Here is a 21,877-nt window from a genome sequence, read left to right on the forward strand (position 1 = left end):
AAATTTTAATTCTTTAATTATTTATCGTTTATAGACAAGAAAAGTTGAGTCAACTGTTTTTTCTTTTTTCCATAAATAACTCAATTTTGTTAATAACAAAGCTTTAAAATCATTTAAAGGATTACGTAACTAAAATCATTTATCTTGAATCAAGATGCTTTAGAAAAAAATAAGGATTTATTATCTGTGTCAAAGATTATTTGTGACTCACCTAACTCGATCGATCGAATTAAATAGGAATTGGAAAATGTACAAGATTTTCATGAGCGGAGCTTCGTCGGCCAATTATGCCGTGATTCGACTCGGTTGTGTAATAACCGCCGGAGTTATTTTCGGAGTTAATTTCAAGTTTTTCAAACTTTACATACGTCACTTTTAGAATTCACCATTAGCGTTGACCTTTGAATTGATAGTGCGATTATTGCAACAAGCCGCTTTTCCAGAAACTTTCAGAATTTTACGTGATGCTACTTTATCTCGGAATTTATGACTGTGCATAACGCGACTCGACGAGGAACACCTCGAAACTACCGTGACGGCCGAATCGCGGTTTACTTCTGCGTCTCTAACTCTTGTCCTCTATTCACGTTTCGCACTGACGAGACGAACACCGACGGCATCACCATTGTGACAGCGGCCAAAATACTATGAACGTTTGCAGAGAGAAGGTCTTAGGCTACTTGCCAATTTCCGAAATTTTCGTACACGTCCATTAACAAAACTTCGTGTTAATCAAAACTGCCTTTAAACTGTAAATGTTTCAAATTCAAGAAAAAAATTAAGCGAATAATCCTTTTATGCGAATAATCCTTTGAATCAATCCAAATTGTTCATAATTACCTCATTCGGTAAAATGATGTAAAGATGCTTATTTTCTTCGACATTTATTCATCACTTAAAATTTCCTTTTTTCAATTAATTACTTTTTAAATAGCATATTAAAAGAAAAATAGTATATGTGATTATAATTGTAAAATGTAAAATAATTATGATTAAAAATTCCATTTTTACACTTATTACTGCTATAATTTAGTAATTATTATTATTATTATATATATATATATATATATATATATAATGTATTACAGCGAAAAATAGAAAAAAATGATTGCAATTACCATAACTATAATTCTTAGTTTGAAATATTCATGCCAACTATATTTAAATTAGAATTATTTCAATCATTTTTTTCTTATATTTTTTCTTATATATGTATATTGTGTTTTTATTACTAACATTATAATAGTAATAACTATAAAAATGGAAATTCTAATCATTATGTTACCACGCGCGCGTGCGTGCGTGTGTGTGTGTGTGTGTGTGTGTGTGTGTGTGCGCGCGCGCGCGCGCGCGCGTGCGTGCGTGTATGCGTGTGTATGCGTGTGCGTGTGTGTAATTATAGTTATAATAAACCTTTTTTTCCCCAGTGCACTTTTGTACCTAGCACCACAAAAATCAGCGAGTTCGGTGAGTTCTGACAGATGAAAACTCTTTGAAGCATTTATCTTCCTTTTGCAGTTAACGCGTATAATTCATATCGATCATCCTTCTCACGAACTTTAATTAACTGCCTTTCGTGCGGCTAAATAAACGTAGTATATATGTACGAGTCATGACTACTATAATACACCGTCTAATTGTCTAATATCACAATACATTTCGCGCTTGTTTCTCCACTTAATTGCAAATAAGATAGCATTATTTTAAGAACAAAATCGTGAAAAATACCGTTTTATTATAATTTCAATGAGAAAAAAATTTCAAAATTATGGAAAAATGATTTTGTCCTTGTGATTTTAGAGCTATCTTTATTTAAAAAGCTAAAAATATAGTTTTTTTCGTCGATGAATATACATATATAAATATCCTTTAAAAAACAGTTTCATACATGATTTTAGATTAAAGAATTTGATGCAACGAAACACTCATCAAAGATTACACAGAATCACAAATTTTTTTTTAATTGACACAAAAATTACATGGAAATTATGTATTATATTGCCAATGGCACTATTAGTTTTTCTCAAAACGATTTTCGTAATTTATTTAAACAAATTTTGTTTAAATAAATAAATAAAATTTTTTTACATCTAAAATGTTCTTTTGATCTAAAGTGAAGCTTCTAGTTTTCCGATCCTCCTGTTAATCTATCTATGAGCATTAATGGATTAAATGTGTATACATTATTATATTAAGGGATTTACTACATTTGCAATTTACAAAAAACTTAGACGTGGACAAAAACAGCTAACGGATCCGACTTCAGCGACCCAAAATACGTATAGTACACATGGTCTGTGACACAAGTGTGTGTCAATTAAAAAAATTGTAGTCTTGTATTATTCTTGTATATGTATAACATTGTTTTTTTTTTAATTATAAAGCTGCACTTCAAGAACCTAAAAGATAACTTTAACTCAACATCAGATCGTAGAATTTTCTGGCAACTTTTGTTGGTTTAAAATTGTTCTTATTGTTTCGCTCTAATAAATTATGATTGCGTATTGTAACAACTCGTTCTTTTGCACAATTAATTTATTATAGAATAAATTATATCATAAAATGACAATCAATGGTACTCACGATCGCGATGGTGATCTACGTTGTGGCTCGGAGTTGTCGAACTGTCAGCATCGCCTTCACCGTCCAATTCATAATAGATCCTATCCGTATCACCATTTACCTCCTTCACGCTGTTCATGGCCATCACGTCTTCCATAATTCTGCAAATGCGTTTGTCACCTTGAGTGCTCGTTTTATCTAATTATCCGCAGCGTTGACGCGTTGCATTATCAGCCACGGATTTCTCGATAAACTCTCAAAGAGCGCAGCCATTTACAAGGTCGTGCACTTCGTGCAAGAAGACATAGTAAATAATCTTTCAAGTATATATATATATATATATATATATATTCTTGAAAGATTATTCTTTTATATAGAAAGATTATCTTCTATATAACGTAATCATTTCATATATAATATGATTCTAAACAATCTCTTAGGAGTGTGCTAAAAAATATATTTCGTTCAGATTTTTATATTTTTCTCCGCTATTTATAAATGTTACTGATTTTATTATATACATACATTGTAATTAAATAGATGCTATACAAATTATTAATTATAATAAAATAAAATATTAAGAATGCTACACGGTAATCAAATAATATTATAATATGGTAGTATATTCTAATCTTTTCTCTTTTATTATCAAGAGATATCTTCTTATTAAAAGATACAAATTCATATCTTAAGCATATATGACCTGGAGAAAAAAAGAATAATTACGGCATAAGTAATAACGACGTCGCAACGTCGAGTGAATTCGGGAAATTTTCACATACACAAAAGATTACCTCAGACGTTTGCAATGGCTACACTATCTTTGCGCATCTTTATACCGAAGAAGAACACCACCAAAACGATGCAATTCAAATCCAGCACATCAGTGTACAACGCTTGTTGTATCATTAAAGAAAACCTCGTTGAGGCCAGCAACATGGGTCAAGTGGAAAATTATGATCTGTTTTTCCTTTGTCAGGAAATGAAATTTGGCTTGAACCCGAACGAAATCTCGACTATTCTACTTCCTGAGAAACGCGGAGATCTGCTCGAGTATCGTCTTAAACATCGTACGTTGCGCGTCCGCATGTTGGATGGAACGTTGGAAACTATCATAGATGACAACTAGCCCGTGGCCAATCTCATGATAGTATTATGTATAAAAATAGGTATCACAAATCATGATGAATACTCCTTAGTGCGCGAGCTAAGATATGAAAATCAGAATCAGAAACTTGAAAATTTTTACACTCTCACGTTGAAAAGAGAAAAAGAAGAAATGAGTGAAAAAGACGCTAAAATAGAACAGTTAAAAAAGTTAAAACCTGATGACAAAATGAATTGGGTAGATTCACACAAGATCTTGAGCGAACAAGGCATAGACAAATCCGAAACACTTCTGTTCAGGAGAAATTTCTTCTTTTCGGATCAAAACATCGACAATTTCAATTCTGTACAATTGTCACTGTTGTACGTGCAAACACGAGATGCAATTCTGAACGACAGGCATCCAATTATGCAGAAAAAAGCTTGTGTTTTCGCCGGGATCCAGTGTCAAATACAGTTTGGAGATTACAAGGAAAAGAAACATAAACCGAGTTTTCTAGATCTTAAGAAATTTCTGCCGCAATCGTACGTGGAAGTAAAAGAAATCGAAAAGATCTTCGCGGAACACAAGAAGCACATTGGACTCTCGGAACTGATTGCTAAAGTTCTGTATACGAAAACCAATAGGTCGCTGAATACATACGGCGTCACGTTCTTCTTATTGTTAGTAAAGAAAAAGATGAAGGACAAGAACAACCTGGTGCCACGTCTGCTCGGGGTAACAAAAGATTTGGTCTTACGACTTGACGAGGAGACAAAGGAGATTTTAAATACATGGTCATTAACGACCGTGTGATATTGGAGCTACTCAAATCTTAAACCAAATACTTTTACTCTCAACTTTGATGACTATTATTTGAACCGCAACATACCTTATTATCAATCATCATTGCCGGTCACGAGGTGATCCACATCGCCGAGAACTGACGAAGAAGGCTCAGTTGCCCAAACTCGACACAGATCTGGCGTCTTTGAGATGAATCGAACAGACAATCGACACCCACAAGCAGAACATCGGCTTACAGATCACGACAATAAACGTTGCAATCGCTCAGATGATAACATGACTTCTAAGTCAGCAGACGACGATCACATCCCAATGGGAGCAGCAATTGCCACAATCGTGATGAATCTACCAGAGATGATAGAGAACGTGCGAATGATAGCTACTCTTATGGACGATGAATCGTCCGGCGAGAGATTATTAGACGCATCAGAAAACTGTGTTCTGTGTTTTCAGATTTGTTGAAGGTTGTGGGAGAACCTATTAAATGCAACATCGCGCAAATGGATGAAGCGTTGTATCAAATGTTAACAACTATTGGCAAAGAGAACGCGAATCGCGAGTTTCAATACATGTTACTTGCACTCATTAATATTAACGCTACTTTAGAACTGCAGGTGAGAAATATAGAAGCGACAAGGACACCGTCACATGTTTCATAATGCTAAGACTTGCAGTAGCAGAGAAGTTGGCAATATCTAAGCTCGTGATTTGCGCCAAAGTCTTAGCGCCGACTTTACATTCGCCTGCTTGTTAAACGCAACTGAAAAACATCATGCACAAAGTGCTCAATACTGTAAAATGCTTGGTTCAACACTACAATAAAACGTGCAGTGATAACAACTTGCTGATGAAGTTGAAGGTTGTGGCCGCCAATATTCAATCACGCTTTGAACGATTTTATTCACATCACAATCGCCACTAAAAAACGCCCCAAGGAATCTATCCATAAAGATGTAGTAAGAACTATCTTCGTTGCGATAGACAAACTATTCGCTAGCATTGGTGATGTCGGCGAGATAATACGACAGACGATAGTAGTCGGTGATGCTACCGCACAATTGATTCAGAGTATCAAAGGTGAGGCAGAAAGACAAACGGACTCGAAACAGAAACAGCATGCTGACGGTGACAAAACCACTTGCTGACGCCTCTGCTAAAATAGTGAAAGCGGCACGACGTATGCTAAATGTCCATACGATGCTAAGATGCAAGCTCAACTGCACCAAGCAGCGGAAAAATTACCAGCTGCGACAACAACAATGGAAACAACCCTAGAATTACATAAAAAACTTATCACATTTATGGGTGTGCGCCAAACAGACCGCGTCTACGGCCACGCAATATATTGCAGCGTCTTTTAGTGCTAGACATCACAACACCGATCAGCTAGAAAGAAATATAGAATGTCGCATGATAGCGCAGTAGATTTCACACCTTATATCGAGAGTAAAGGATACAGAAACGCAACCAGATAATCCTACGGCACAGTTGAATCTGATAAACACTTCCGAAAATTTTCTGCAACTAGGTGCTGCCATAGTCAAAGCTGTCAAAGCTACTCTACTGACGATCACCGATCAGGCATCCACCATGCAGCTGAACAACATTTCGCAGCAATTAGAATCATCATTAGCGGACTTTCGCGCAGTGGTGTCGCGTGCTAGGGAAACCTATGGTGAATTGGAACTCGACGCTACGGAGGAGCTGATTAGTAGTCTTAAAGACGAAATAAAAAGGTTAAGTATGAAAGAATAAAATCACACTGCAATGTCAATCCTTAGAACACAATTTTAGAAACAAAAGAATTTAATTGTTATCATTTTAAAAGAAACGAAAACAAATCAAGTAAATAGATTAATTTAATATCAATTAATATCAAATCAAAATTAACAAAACAAATTACAATTTGATTTGCATATTGAATGTGTTTCAATTAGTTTATCGCGCATCTCTAATGTAAAATTTAATGATTATTCTATCAAGTTTAAACGTTCAGCTTGCCTTAACAATCAATTAAGAGTCACATTCATTTAAGCAGAGATTAATCGTGTATAATTATATATAATTATTGTAATTAGCGTGAAATTTTAAATTGTTTTAAAAACAGCGACATACAATATTTTTTCAATTTTTATTGCGATTTAATTCATGTGTAAGAACGTGTATTATAGTTTGCTCCTTAGTCTCTACAAGAATAACGGCCAACTCCTGAAAATATATATCACACAATCAATCTTTTTATTTATAATATAGATGAGTTTTTCTGTATTCATCGCTTGGTCAATCACATTAGACCCAAATGCAGCTTCTGCAACGGAGCAAAGTTGCATTTGCTTATAATAAGATTCATCAAACGATAAATTCTCACAAAATAGTAAAATAATTTCATTAATCTTGCATAACTGATTATATTATTTCTTTGTATTCTTTCACACTTTATATATTTATTATTTATTTATCTTTTTTATTATATTAATTCTCCGTAAACAATTTCGGTTATTTGTACAAGAGTAATTTTACTTTTAAATTTCACGGCTCAAATTTCAATTTGTGTTAAATAAAGTTTTTAACATTTAAATTAAACAGCTATTTTATGTAGCGCAGAGGTTTTGAAAAGTGACCCTAAATTTGTCTAGATTTTTTGAAAGAACATTTTTTAATAGAATATTTTTTAATAGAATATTAAAATTGAACAAAAATTGAACTAAATAAAATAACCAAATTGCTTATAAATTACAAGAGTATTAGAACGTATAAGAACATGTACAAAGATACACAAAAGATAAAACAACAGTTTTACTGCTGCTATAAAACCCACTCGAACGACACAAAAAAGCCTAACTGATTTAATGCAAAGTTACCAATGAGGAGTATATTACGTAATACTATGACACGCTTAAATTCTAGCTACAACTACAATTACAAATAAATAAGTACATGTAATTCTACAATCACTGAACATATAAAACTACGATGATACTAATAGACAAAAAATGACGTGGCGACACTGCCCGATCGCAAGCCGCGTTGCACCATCGAAAGGCATCAGTTCTCGACAGACTCAACATAATCCGCAGCCGTCGAGCGAACAGAAGGAAAGGAAAAAGAAGACTCGATGAATGAAGGTAGCATCTTAAAATATTTGTCAGCAGTATAAGAAAATGCAGCTTTAAATTTCGCTGACCGATAGAGAGGAAATGCTGAAAACATATCATGATAACGGGTGTCGAGAGTATAATGGAATTCAGAATTACAAAACAGAAGATGACTAATTAAAAAACGTATTTAAATTAAAAAATTCAAAAGCGCGAATTGATAAATGTGCATGCATTTTTCCCCACATAAACTCTCTTATCATTAGAGACATATATATTACGGAAAAAAAGAGTATGTATAATACACATGTGGATTCGTAAGTCCATCAATTTCATACGCTAATGATTCGCCGCAAAAGTTTTTCATACGCACGTTATACGCGGTAAACACAAAATGCCCCCAACACCCACGTTGTGCCACAGCAATTTATCGTTCCCATCTCTCACTTACGTTTCACTACGTATCGTTGGCCCTGCGAAGAGGAGCGTCGCGCGCCCGCGATGGATCGCCGCTGGCCGCTGCTGACGCCGTCGGCCCGGTCGGCTACAATGGACGCGACGAGAAGGCGAGCGAATCGCGAGGCGGCGCGGCGAGCGCGGCACGCGCGCCTGGCCAATCACCAACGCGGATACGCAACCGTTTCTCTTCGAGCCGCACGGTCGACAGAGTGAAGTTGCTCGAGGAGCGCGCGACGCTTCACCAGTTTAACCACGACGGATTTAGAAAGAATACGACGTTCAACGACGCTCGGCACTTTAGCGCCGCTCGGGCCACACGACACGATCCGAGCGGACGACGCAGGACGATGCGACTCCACGCGTGAGATTCCTCTCCGAGTACTACGGGGCTATGTTGGCGATTGTCACGTCAACGTGCACCTCCGGCGCACACTCCAGCTCACTCCAGCTGCCAGCTGCGCCGCGCCGCGCGCGTGTAAACACGTTTTGTGCGTCGCCGTGGCCGTGGGGTCTGACGCAGTCTGACGCATGCCGCGAGCCGTGAACCGCGAGTCACGGCCCACGATATGTCGAACTGACGTACGCACGGGGTCACTAATGGCTTGACACACGTGAATTCAGACGCTTATCGCTATAGATACATACCGGGATTACCGGAAAATATACATGTATCTAGTTATATGCTCCGACATGTAATTGTAAGAATGGGTGTAAGAATGTAAGAATATATTACACAATGGAGAATTTATATTACTACTTTGTAATGAGATTTCACAAACGTCAACCGTCCATTTTTCGTTGGTACGGAAATTTCTTTTGTTGTACGTATGTACTTCTCCCTCCCCCTCCCCTCTCTTTTTCTCTCACTCGCTCACTCTTTCTCTCTTGGTTCTTCCTTTCATCCAACTCGCCCTGATTCGCCCGTAATTGCGCCACGATGACGGAACCTGATACTCCCGACAGCGCAACGTGCTCCGCAAGGCAATACGGTTCCGCATGACGATAATCCCAACAAGGGAAGAGGAGAGAACGAGATAGAGAGAAATGAGTAGCAAAAGGGCACAAGGTACCTACCTTTCCCGAAACACTTGCGACGAAACGAACCAAGTATCACCTCACCGGCAGCTCCTACGGCACAGACGGCACTGCGCCCGTAGTGTGACGCGTGTGGCACTGAGCGTGATTGGTCGAGGAGGCGCGACACAACTGCGAACCGCGACGTTCCGACTGGCGCAGGCTCGTTTCCCCGTCGATCCCGTGAAAATCCATACCGTACATGCGATTGACCGCCACACACTTCGCCGAGTTGCACTAATTATATGGCCGGAACGCATGAGGAACTCGTTTTTGCGTAGTACATGCATAAAAAATATTCGTACATGCGCGCAAGATAATAGATTATAAAAAAAATCTCGAGAGGCACGTACTCGACTAATGAACTTCAACCAGGGTTTTTTCTCTAACGTGTAAACTTGCTCTTAAAATTCTGTACGAAATAACAGCGTTATTAGTCGAGAAAATACATTGATCGATATCGCTTGCGTGTTTAATATTCGGATATTTAATAATAATAAAATCAATCTACATGTTACGTAGATTAATTATTATTATTAAATACGCAAATATATTCGTTGATATAGTTTTATCATTTATGGATTTATTACAGAAAAAATTAGTATTAATTTAACCATTGTTTCATATAAGAAAATGATGGCAAATTTAAGATTAATATTCTTCTATGCACATATTGCGCAATATGTACTTTGGATGAAAAAACGAAATGCAAAACTTCATTCCTAACAATTCTAAAAATTCTTTTCTTTTTCTCTTAAAGATTTAAAGTTTTAAAAGTCTTTGAATTTTCTCCTGTTTTGCAATATTAGTCGATATTATTACTTAAAGTCTACAGAGGTAGCTAATTAATTAATCTGAAAATAATTAATTCTTTTTTTTTGCATGTGGAATTTTTTTCTTAGCATATCTTTTCTCGAACTTAATATCTATATGACATCTATATAATAAATAAATAAAATACTCATAAATAAATAAAATAATAAATTTTATATGTCAAATATTTTTATAATTTAATTAATTTAAATTTAAATTTTACATTTACAGATGTACCTGTACAATTAATTATATTCCAATTATGTCGCAAACTGCATATTCAAAAATAAAATGTCCAAGCAAAATAACATTTCACTTGCATCTTGTTTCACCACTTTATTCTATACCTAGATGATGTAAATATTATATTTACGGCAGCAAGCAAAATTCCAACAAAATTAATTAATCTTGCCATTTTACAACTCGTAGATTCTAATTAAAACTAATTAAAATTAAATTTACTATCCATTTCCAGGTATTTTTTCGCAAATATAAAATTCGTTTTTGAAATTCATCCAAGATTCAGTCACGTTCATTCTCGGATCACATTTGTCTCACATTTACTTTTAACTTATTTTCCTATTAACTGCGTATTTTCTTCTCTCGTCGCATATTTTAACAACATCAGTATCATGAGTCATATCCATCTCTTCCACCGACACATTTATATCGGCATTTAAAAACGCAGTTGTAGGATCTCATTTATTTAACAAAATTTCATCATTGTAATTTTTCTTCATCCATAACAAATTCAATATTCTCTTAAGGCATCGCGTATCTTAATTGAAATCGAAATCACTCTCCGTGTTCGAAACATTTCTTTCAATCGTCGAATCCGTGTCGGAATCCAGGAGAGACTTGATCACATCCTTCTTCTTCGGCTGATTCGCTTCGTTAGCAGCATCCGCCTGCTGCAATTTAGTCCCATCTCCGTCCGATTTGTGATGGTCCGGCTCCGGATTTGCCTGTCTCTGCGAGACATCTTCCGTTTCCGGTTTCTCCGCGCGATCCTTAACGTCGTCATCGGGATTGCACTGTTCCTCCTTGTATTCTTGTTCATATGCGTTATACGTTTGATTGGAATCGTAAGCAACTTGCTCGGTATAATCGTACGCCCGATTATCAGGATTATTCTCGTATCCTTGATTGGGGTCATATTGCTGGTTAGGATCTCCGTATCCCTGATTGGGATCGTAGGTATAATTATATGCTTGATTCGAATTCTGCTCGTACTGTGCGTCAGAATAGTGTTGATACTGTTGATTACTGAGATCTTCGGGATACTGCTCGTACTGACCGTCCACGTACTCGACGTAATCTTGACCTTCTTGTGCGTAACCTTGATCATATCCCTCATATACCTCGTTACCAGCCTCATACGGAATATTTGGATCGTAATATTGCTGATTTGGATCTTGTTGCTCGTACTGCTGCGCTTGGCTCGGATCCTCGACGTGTTCTTGTTCCTCACTGTACTCTTTTACGCCTTCGGATTGATCATCGGATCGAAGTTCTGTCACCTCATCTTGTTTTATTCTGTCATTTTCACCTGGTTCACCAAGTTTCTCATCTGGCTGTGACGCGATCTTAGGTTCATCGGCTAAATATTGACTCAATATTTTAGAGGGCACGCTTTGAGCATCCTCGATAGGTCCATCTGTTTCGTTTTGCCTCTCAGTCTTATTTGTTTCGTTCGCATCCAATTTTTTCGTTTCCAAGCGAGGAAGCGCATCCTGCGAAGAACGGGCGTTTTCGATTTCGTTATCCACGCCGTTTTGCTCAGCGAATTGTGATGAATCGCACGATTTGCTCGTAACTTCTTCTCTGACTTGCTCCACAGTATCTTCGGCATGTTTTTCCATCGCTCCATCAAAATCGTCCAAACGTAACTCGCCAACCTTTTTTTGCATACTCGCAAGGTCTTGTGGCGCCAACTCCTCGACGGCATCCGACAGCTCCTCGGTATTCGATTCTTTACCAGTTGCAAGATCGAGTTGTTTTTCATTCGACATATTTTTCGGATCGTCGATTCGTAATCTGTGACTGGTAATTGTTTCCTTGTCCGCGTTGTCTTTTCTCGTAATAGATACCTGCCGATCGTGCTCCCGCGACCCGGCTGAATCGGTCACGTTATTCCAGTTCTCCTTCGCAATCTTCGCGTCTCCGCGCGGCTGTTCTAATTTCATTGAGTGTGTCGCAACGTCTTTTCTAATTTTGTTTCTTGTTGATGTCGCGCGTCCTTCAGTTTCACATTTTCCTTTAAACTCCGACGCTTCGCTTTTTGCAATCTCGCGATGTTTAATTCCGTCCCCGACTTCCTTGGATGAGCTATCGTTTTCAATCGCGGTTGAATCTCGCGCAACCTCTTTCAGAGTCGCCGTCCTGGATGCGAGGTCGCTAGCCAGTGCTAGAATCTTGCCCATTTCCTCTGGCACCCGCTCCTTCCTCACTCTCTCCTCGACCGGGAGCTCCAGAGCGTCCTCCGACAAGGAAACGTTCAACAGATCGCCACTAGTATTCTGCTCGTGGTCCAGGTCATCCAAGCTCTGCACGGCGTGCTCCCTATGGAGTTTTCGGATGTTGCTGATATATCGATCCAATTCGTTCTCCAGTATCGTCGTCCTGCCGTTCTCATCCAGATTAACGTTATCCATTCCCAAGGCGGTTGGTGATCGACGCGGAGTCTTGACAACATCCGCGTTCTCCCATAGCAATCGTTCATTGCGCCTTATCAGACCGTCCAGGTCCTCACTGGTGATGGAACGAGCTGATCCTTCGTCGTCAGACTTCTGCGAACTCGCCAGGATATAGTCCATGTATCCCGGCAGCGAACCAATCTGATTAACGACATTCACGTCGGGTTCCATGCGATACGTACTTGACTTCCCCGTCACCAAACTCGGTTCCACGGTCGCAGTATCGGACGGATTTTTTACCTGCAATCGCGGATCAGACACCAACATATTGGCGTTGTGATACTGAAGTAAGGTCGAGGGATCGAATTGGCGTGGAACAGGTACGTTCCGCGACGTCTCTGCATAGCGCACGGTACTTCCTACGGGAAATTGTGCGGTTGCCGAGAGACCGGACGCAGCTTGCACCGATTCCATGTGCTCTCTGAAGAATCGATTAGCGGGGACAGCATGGGGCTGTATATTGTCCGAAGAATGCGCCACTGACAAAACCGGCGCTTCCGCGTATGAAACACGAATGTCCGGAATATGCTGAAGACTGCGTGGCGCGCTTTCGTTGTAATTGAACGGTATCGTCTGCGGATACTGGGCGTTCGGGACAGGGCCATAAATATGTGGTCCACGTGGAGCATTCGTTTGGCGATGATCGACATCGAAGGTTGCATCTACTGGCGTAGTCATCCACATCGGAGGATTATTCAACGAGCCTACAGCAGTTTGATCGTGGAACTTTGACACGGAGATAGACCTTGGCTGACTCGATTGACGATCAGGCGCTCCCAGATGTACTCGCGGTGACAAAACGCCTCTCGCTTCCGCAGGTGCTAAATCGGGATGTGCCATCATAACGGTTTTCTTCGTGTGTTTATCTTCATTTTGGCTAGCGATACCACTGTCTCCGGTGACGCTACCGGGCGGCCGATGATTGGCGTAAGCACGAAGTAGATAGGCCTCGTATTGTTTCTGGAAAGAAGCCAACATTTTTGCTCGTTAGAATAAATCAACGTAGAACAATAGAGTCATTTGCTTGCATTTACATATATCATATATATCATTGTGTGATTACAAGGGTTAAGCGTGATATATGGAGATTATAAATCTAGGATTTTTCTTAAATTATGTTTTTATAATTTAAATAATTGTTTTATTACGTAACTGGAACGCATTGTAAATATGATAGTTAAAAGAAAATTATTTTTTTTCTTTTTCAATTTTTCTTTGCATTTATTTTAAAGAAAAAAAAAGGGAGACCAATATAAGCACACGAATAAATCATAAAAAGAACTTCTTGAACTTTTGGAGTAATAAAAATTTGCATTTTATATCATTTTATACCGTTAATTAATAGATTAAAAATTTAAAAAATCTAAAAGAAGGTTTGTCTGTATATTTAAAACTTTGTCGGTTTTAAATATAAAATTATAATTTTACTTTTTAACAATTTATTATTTTATTATTTTATTTAATATAACAAATATAATACAGTTGTTGTGATAAAAAATTCTAAGAAATAACACTATAAACTTCACAGAATAATTAAAGAATCCCAAATTAAACACTCACCCTGAGAACATTGAGTCTGTCTTTTTTCGCGCTTATCAGCGCAAGTTTGTTCATAACTTTGTCCAACGCTGCAAGAAGCTTATGATTCCTTTCATCCCTTGTGCGTTGCTCTTCCAAATATTGTATGTACCTTATGCGCAACCGATTTATACAGACATCGTGTCTACAATAAAAAAAGTTCATTGAATTATTATTTATTATCAAGTATTGTAAGTTTAAACTCCGAGAATGTATCCTAACTAATCGAAAAAGAAAAATTATTTTTCTCTGTACTTTTCTTTTATCTATATTTATAACTCATTTATAAATCATTAATTCTGCGGATATTCTCTAAATGGCAATCAGTTTGTATTCACTGATTGTAATTTAGAGACAATATTACATTATACTCTTTAAAGTACAGTCAGTAAAAAAACCAGTCAAGTCAGTTAAAAATATTAAAGTCAAAATCACTAAGAGACAGTAAATATTCACTAATTAAATTATCATAATTATAAGTATAGCACTGCAAATTAGTGATAATACACTGATTGCCATTTAGAAAGCACAATATCCAATTAAAATATCCAATTAAATACTTAATACAAATTCACCTTTTTTCAAAAATTACGGTAGAGATACGCACACTCAAAGAGCTAAGCGATCGATTAAGGCGTTAATACGACTCCCTCACGATCGAGCAGGTCACCTTCGTGACCTCAGCGAGATTTCCGAGGTCTCTGTGACAATACATAGTCAACGCTTTTAAAAACGGAGACGCGCACTAACATGCATATCAACATAAAATACGCCAACATTTTTATTCTATGCTGGCGATCGATGAAACCCTCAGATGTCTCAGCCAGACACAAATTGGAACACGCGTAAACAACGAAAGAGAGCGGAATTTCGTGTCGTTCCGACCGCGGAGATATGTCGACGGGAATGGGATCGCGCTCACGGAGTTATTGATCGTGACATTCCGTAGAACCTGGCTGCCACTGGATCGATATCGAGTATTTCAGACAATTACTTTACATCCTTAGACAAAACGTTAGAGAGATTGTCTTCTAACATTTGCATTTTTTAATTGAGAAATTTGTTTAAAGTTTAGAAAGATATATAACTTCTAATAAAGTGGATTTGTTAATTATCGAAAATTTTTTATTGTTAAAACATTTAAAAACAACTCGGTAGCTATATTTTTCGAAAATAAAAATTACTTTGGAAAATGTTTAATTATTTAATGCGCTAATGGCGATAAATATTTAATAATATTAGATCGCATTAAATTTGTAATTAACTTACCATTAATAATTTTTTACATATACTTTATTCGTTATAACTTCATTATAATTATAGTAATGTCACATGGATCTAAATTTTTATTTGAAATTAAAATCTGCCAATGCTACAGACATTCTAATTCTCGGATTCTGAACAGGTAGAAACTTACTCACCTGTTATGAGATTCTCGCATGAGTACATTGAATCGCTCCTCCAAACGTATTCTCTCTTCCTCGCTGGAAAATTCGCGACATTATTGACAATCGTATCCTCGCGAAAATCGCAATAGTACGCGCGATTATCCCGGAAGAAGTTAGTGTACTTGCCTCTTCCGTAACTTCTCCTGAAGCTCGAACATTTTCTTATAGTAGTCGTGACCATCGTAAAGCGGGGCCATGCTACGCGGCATTCAGAAGTCCAAAAAGTCGAGAAACAATCGCACACATCGAGATGATCGACGCACAATCGATTCAAATATTTCGCGCAATGACGAAAGCTTACGCCTGGTCTACACGCTGTGTTTAAGATAGTGTGTTAAAATGATCTGATGTTAAAGTGCGCGTGTAGCTGTGTCAAACTATTTTTCTTCAAGATTGACACAACTACACGCGCACTTTAACATCAGACCACTTTAACACACTATCCTAAAGGCAGGCATTAAATTCGCAAAAGAATCTTGCAACGTCGATAATTGTGATTTGAGCAATTTTTCAGCATCTCTAAACAAATATTAAAAAATTATGCAAATTGCGTTCGTGATAATAAAGTTATGACAAAAATGAAAAACGCAACAAGTTCCTGAAAAAAAGGATATGGAGAAATATTTTTAAAAAATTATGAAAGATTATTGGAGAATTTTAACGTACTCTATAAATTTTCATCAGTGAACAATAAAAATGGACTAATTTTCAGTGGTATACTTATAACTTATCAATCAATTGTTAAATAAATACACTGATCAGTAATAATAATTCTAAATTCGCTCATTCTAAAGTCTGGTTATTTATACACTAATTTTCAGTGGTATACTTGTAACTTATCAATCAGTGAAATAAATACACTGATCAGTGATAATACGCTAATTCTGAAGTCGACATCACTAAAAGACAGTGAATTTTCAATAATTATCACAGTTATAAGTATACCACTACAAAACAGTGATAATACCCTGATTGCCATTTAAAGAGTACAGCATATCTAAAGCAAACGTTATTTATTACTAATTTTCAGTGGTATACTTGTAACTTATCAATCAGTGAAATAAATACACTGATCAGTGATACGCTAATTCTGAAGTCGACATCACTAAAAGACAGTGAATCTTCAATAATTATCACAGCTATAAGTATATCACTGCAAATCAGTGATAATACCCCGTATTTAAAGCGTAAAGGACTCTATTTAAAAAAAAAAAAAAAAAAAAAAAAAACTAGACATTTGAAACAAAGAAAAACTGTACGAAAGGTACGAAAAGGGACAAGATTAAAGAGTTTACGTAATGATTTAAATACGATGCGTACTTTTAAATTCAAAAATGATGAAAGCTTGAAGCAAATAAAAATTATTAAGGTGAGAATTCTAAATTATCCGCGCACGACAATAACACTGATACACCGATGACTGAAAGAATATTCGATAGACGCGAAATATTCTACTCCAGTCCTCCGATCCCTCAAGGCAAAGAAACGACCCTTCGTCATGCCGACGCGGCGAGCAACTGTCGCGGTCGAATTGTCGAGTCCGCTGTGGAAGGTTGGGGCTGCTTTAGCTAGTAAACACGCAGGTGTTACGTTCCCTACTCCCTTTATACCGAGCAAATTCATCCGACTAAGCAGCAGCCGTTTAACTTAAATTTCGTGATGTTACGAAATGCGTGTGAGTTACGCGCTCTCATCACGCGTGTGACTCACATTCGCACAATTATCATTTTAGATATGTGTCAGTCGCGATTCTGCGCGCACTGTTAACATCAAGCTATCATATATCTTCGTAATATTAATGGCATAATAATATAATTTAAAATTAAAATAATTATAAATACGTGAAAACAAATAACAATATTTAAAAATTACAATAGTTAATGCGACACGTTCCTCTTTTACGCAAGAATATTTAATTAATTTTCCTCCTCGTGAGGTCTTCAAAATAAAGTTTTCAACCTTTACATCTGATTAAATAATATATCTAGTTTCCCAGGAAATAAATACTTCTAATATTTACTTAAATTAATTAAATAATACGCGAGTGTTGGATTAGATTAATTCCTTTACTGTTTTTGATGCAAGAAATCAAGTGGACAAAAATTTACCGATAATTATATTACCGCATTTAATAAATGTCAATTTAAAAAAATGTTTAAATATAAAAAGATAGAATAAGTACTATACTGGAAACTAAAATTTCTATTTTTTTTTATTACGTATCTCAAATTTCACTTTACGAAGATATAATGACGCGATTAAAATAATAGAGATCAAGTTAAAATTGTTGATTCTCTGACGCGAATCTCCGACGTCAATTGAAATCGATAAAAGTCACATTGCAGTAGTTAGCGACGAAATATAACTAAATTTCATCGATCGAGCGTGAAAGGATACGCTTAAGGATGCAATCTGTGGCGCAGTTCTCTATGCGGTCACGTCGCGTGCCAGTCGCAAATTTTCTCTTCACTATTGTATGCCGACCCCCAACCGGTTAGCTCACCTTGATAAGCGAAATAAGAGTAGGCGTATAATTGCGCATGTATGTGAACCTATGCATTGTAAAGCTGCATTAATAAATTAAATCTATGTTGCTATTTATTAACTATAGGAATACATTTGTATTTTGCGAGAAAATGTTTTTACTGTCTATTTAAATTTATAATTACAAAAATAATGAAGAAAGATAATTCGTAGTATTTAAAGATTCTTCCCTACTTTCATGTCTTTTCGCACACAAAGCTTTTCGCATACATGGATCCTACATAATCTTTCACGGATCTTCAAGCCACTTTTCTATACTTTGCACGCAAATGCTCCGTCAACTCCGGTGTCTTCGACGTCGCCATGTAGAAAACGAGCTCCAAATTGTCGCCGTTGCGTTTGTACACCCGACGCGTCTGTAAGGAGATAAATAATACGTTATTGAACAATTATATACTTAAATAATTACGTGTTAGATTTGCGGTGAATATGTGATACCTCTGTTAAAGTCGGAAAATGCGGTATCGAGGCGTCTGTCGTCAATATATTAGTGCTCCTCAAGTCAATGGTACCGCTATCGTCGTTCACCAGATCGCCCTGTTCGACCGTAAACAACCCTATGTTATCAATCAGACTAAGGACGATCTTCTTGGTTCCCGGTAAGATCTGCAAAAAGCCAGTTTCCCGATGCAGTGGCACCCCCGTTTCCGGATGCCAGCTCTGCGCGACATAGTTTAACAACGGCTGACCTGTAGACGTAATATTTATCTGGTCGTAATAATTAAAGGGCTTGATAGTCGGAAATATGCCCACCGCGGGCTCATCCGTTATCCAAGTGCCCTCTAACCAGGCTAACACGTGCAACAGCTCGTGCAGCGGCAGAATCTTCATCAACATCTTTACGGCTGTTATAGCTAACAAATTTAATGAGATTCCGACTGCGTCTACGGATCTACACGTCCAGCTTTAACACGCTGTGCTTTATACTGAGATTGCAGCACAAGATTTCATCGTATTTTATATCTTTGCACCGCCTCTGAGAATCTCGATTATTATATAAAACTATACGATACCACGTAACGCTCTGTAACATTACTGAATCATTCTCGCAACGGAAATCACAGTCGCCAATCGAAAAAAAATACACACGCTCCATGTACTATTACAGTGTTCTGTTCTTTTCAGCACCGAGAATTTTCATCTGTCCTCTTTTTCTCTCCTACGCTTAATTACATACACACGTTTCGAAGTGCAGAAAAACATAAATTACGCAGTTACAGATCTCAAACTGTTACATAATAAACAACGAACAATTTTTAACAATTCATGGAATCTGTAATGGACGATATTGAACCTAATACTAATAATAAACTTGTCACACAAACATCATGCGTGCACGGATGCTCACATAATCGCAAATATATTGTCAAATAAAAAACAATCAATTTGCATGCGCATTATCTACTGCTATAATATTTTATTCACATGGTGTTTATAAAATTACAGTAATCAATAATAAAAAATTTGTCAATTAAAACCTAATTTACTCTTTATGTTTTTTTACGCTTCTTTGCTTGCTTTCACATACTTTGCTCTTAGATGCTCAGTCAGCTCTGTAGTGTTCGACGTCGCCATGTAAAGCACATATTCCAAACAATTGTTGAGGAATTTGAATTCTCTGCGTATCTACCATGAAATTAAAAATGTATCTTGAATAGTGTAATTATGCTGTTGTGTATATGTAAATGTCAACCCAGAAAATAGGTTTTGTACAGACAATGATATTAAAAGATATTAAAATATAACAATATTTTTTCAAGATATTTCTAAAATGTATTTTTAAAATGTTTATGTATCCAAAAAATATTTTTAAATGATAAAAGATATTTTTAAGATATTGTTTTGTCATATATAATGTCTTAATTCAAAAATATCTTCAAGACATCTTCAATATCTTCAATATCTGAAATAACATCTCGAAATGTTAAATATCTTTTAAATCACTAAAAAAGCTATTCAGAAAAAACACTTAAGACATCTTAAGACATGGCACAATATCTTTAGAAATCTAAAAGATATCTTTTTATGTGGAATTGATAACATTAGATGTACCTGTGTTACATGGGGTGCCTTTGCCTCCTTTATGCTGGTTATATCAGTACTGTTTAAGTGAATGGTTTTGTCAGTAATCTCACCACATTCAATGGTTGTTAAACCAAAGTTATGTGCCAAGATAAGTGTTACTTGATTAGTTCCTGGGTTCACTCTTAGAAAGCCTGTTTCTCGATGCATTGGCTTTTTTAAATCAGAATTGGAAAAGCTTTGTGCAGTGTAATTAAACATGGGTTGTCCTAGGGACATGAAGCTTATCTCATCATAATAACTAAAATCTTTAATCGTTGGGTATTTGCCGCTGCCTGGAGTCTCTGTTCTCCACGTTCCTTCTAGCCAAGCCAATGATTCTAGTGCTTTGTGTAATGGCACACGTTCCATATTTTCTATTTTATATATACTGAATATATATCAAACAATAAGTATATAAGAGGTAAAAATATCCTCACAAATAATTAAGTGTATTCTTCAATTCCAACTTAAGTTAAAGATTTAATCTCGACAAGATATAACCTGCAAATCATATCATTTCAATTAATAAGATTCCTAAAAAATTTTTTATAAAATTAAATTCCTGATGTGACTAATGAGCCACTAATCTCACCTTGTCGACCAAATCTGCTGTTGTATTTTTTTTTATATACCATACAGCTAATACTTAAAAACAAGTAACTCGATCTAGACATAGAATCTTCTACTCTATTTTTTTTTTTTTTTTTTTGGAGGTTTATTGTGTCTGATCTTATGCAGATATATGACACGTATGTCTCTTAGCTAAGCAAGGTTGCTACCTCGCCTCCCTCTTTTTTTATATTATTCTTCCTATTTTTTTAATAAATTCGTATATTATCTTGAGTGTGCTCAGTTCCTCTCTTTTCAACCAATTCCAGACGCTGTCCGGGCTGCTGGCTCCTACTTTATTCAGTTGTTCGGTTAGGTTCATTCCTATTCTTGCTTCGTCATAGGTGTGACAGTTGAATATGAGATGGTCTATATCTTCTCTCTCGTTACCGCACTGACATCTAGTGTCCTTGATGTAGCCTTTCCGCGCCAAGCTTGAATTTAGGTTATAGTGGTTGGATCTTAACCTATTGTATAGAACTACAGCTCTTCTTGGGATGTCTGTTCCTTTGAACCATGGGCTCCTTTCATTGCTTCTGTAGAAGTTTTCAAAGTAGAATTTTCCCTTGAAACTCGCTTGTGTCTCTAGATATCTGTTGTTCTTTTGTATTAGTTCTTCTATGTATTTGTTTTTTAGATCTTTGCCAGGTAATTTAAGCTCTTTTGTGTGCGTTTCTTCTGTAGCTTCTTTTGCTAATTTATCTACCTCTTCATTTCCCCAGATACCTTTGTGTGCTGGAATCCAGGCAATTACTACTTTTCTGTTGTAATCTTTTATTATTTTAAAATGCCATTTTCTAATCTCTAGGATGTAGTTGTTTACGCATGGGGTGATTTCGTTATTATTCAGGGCCTTAAGTGTGCTCAAGCTGTCTGTGAGAACTAAGATATCTTTATTGACTTTCTTGTGTACTATCCATTCTAAGGCTTTGGCAATAGCGCATGCTTCTGCTGTAAAAACTGTGGCTGTGGTGTTCAGGCTCATAAAGTATCCCATTTCTTCGTTTTCTATAAGGAAGGCACTACCAACCGAGGGCTTGT

At 36.7% G+C, this 21,877-nt stretch overlaps 4 protein-coding genes and 1 pseudogene across 15 annotated transcripts in view; 1 reads left to right on the top strand and 4 right to left on the bottom strand.

Moving 5' to 3' along the window:
• Positions 1–9,263, bottom strand: part of LOC105831934 (AMP deaminase 2) — a 40,295-nt gene extending 31,032 nt beyond the window's left edge. The window contains exons 1-2 of one of the 6 annotated variants that reach the window (XM_012672419.3): positions 9,085–9,263; positions 2,584–2,723 (exon numbers count right to left, since the gene is read on the bottom strand). In XM_012672419.3, coding sequence (XP_012527873.1) covers positions 2,584–2,719 — 136 coding nt within the window. In that variant the 5' untranslated portion in view covers positions 2,720–2,723; positions 9,085–9,263. Of the gene's footprint in view, positions 1–211; positions 600–2,583; positions 2,724–8,002; positions 9,052–9,084 lie in introns of those variants that run through there. The other 5 variants (XM_012672422.3, XM_012672428.3, XM_012672420.3 and 2 more) reach the window with 5 other exon arrangements.
• LOC105831929 lies at positions 3,143–7,918 on the top strand (annotated as a pseudogene).
• A 689-nt stretch (positions 9,264–9,952) lies between the features above and the next one.
• LOC105831932 lies at positions 9,953–17,368 on the bottom strand. 7 transcript variants are annotated; one of them, XM_036283613.1, is made up of 6 exons: positions 16,940–17,368; positions 16,060–16,138; positions 15,746–15,934; positions 15,593–15,655; positions 14,154–14,316; positions 9,953–13,553 (listed from the first exon to the last, which is right to left on the bottom strand). In XM_036283613.1, the coding sequence occupies exons 3-6, from the start codon at positions 15,826–15,828 to the stop codon at positions 10,677–10,679; spliced, it is 3,186 nt and encodes a 1,061-aa protein (XP_036139506.1). In that variant the 5' UTR covers positions 15,829–15,934; positions 16,060–16,138; positions 16,940–17,368; the 3' UTR covers positions 9,953–10,676. The 7 variants fall into 7 exon arrangements, with proteins under 7 accessions (XP_036139506.1, XP_028050087.1, XP_036139508.1 ...); XM_028194286.2 differs by lacking the exon at positions 16,060–16,138 and having other exon boundaries at positions 17,024–17,368; XM_036283615.1 differs by lacking the exon at positions 16,060–16,138 and having other exon boundaries at positions 17,015–17,368.
• Positions 17,369–18,195: 827 nt separating this feature from the next.
• Positions 18,196–19,405, bottom strand: LOC118644666 (peroxynitrite isomerase THAP4-like). Its single transcript, XM_036283675.1, has 2 exons — positions 18,602–19,405; positions 18,196–18,519 (listed from the first exon to the last, which is right to left on the bottom strand). The coding sequence occupies exons 1-2, from the start codon at positions 18,998–19,000 to the stop codon at positions 18,403–18,405; spliced, it is 516 nt and encodes a 171-aa protein (XP_036139568.1). The 5' UTR covers positions 19,001–19,405; the 3' UTR covers positions 18,196–18,402.
• Positions 19,406–19,548: 143 nt separating this feature from the next.
• LOC105831931 (peroxynitrite isomerase THAP4) lies at positions 19,549–21,020 on the bottom strand. The gene is made up of 3 exons (XM_012672413.3): positions 20,820–21,020; positions 20,216–20,728; positions 19,549–19,789 (listed from the first exon to the last, which is right to left on the bottom strand). The coding sequence occupies exons 2-3, from the start codon at positions 20,594–20,596 to the stop codon at positions 19,664–19,666; spliced, it is 507 nt and encodes a 168-aa protein (XP_012527867.3). The 5' UTR covers positions 20,597–20,728; positions 20,820–21,020; the 3' UTR covers positions 19,549–19,663.
• Between the last annotated feature and the right edge of the window lie 857 nt (positions 21,021–21,877).

Source organism: Monomorium pharaonis, chromosome 3, assembly GCF_013373865.1.
Source record: "Monomorium pharaonis isolate MP-MQ-018 chromosome 3, ASM1337386v2, whole genome shotgun sequence".
Taxonomy (NCBI): Eukaryota; Metazoa; Arthropoda; class Insecta; order Hymenoptera; family Formicidae; genus Monomorium; species Monomorium pharaonis.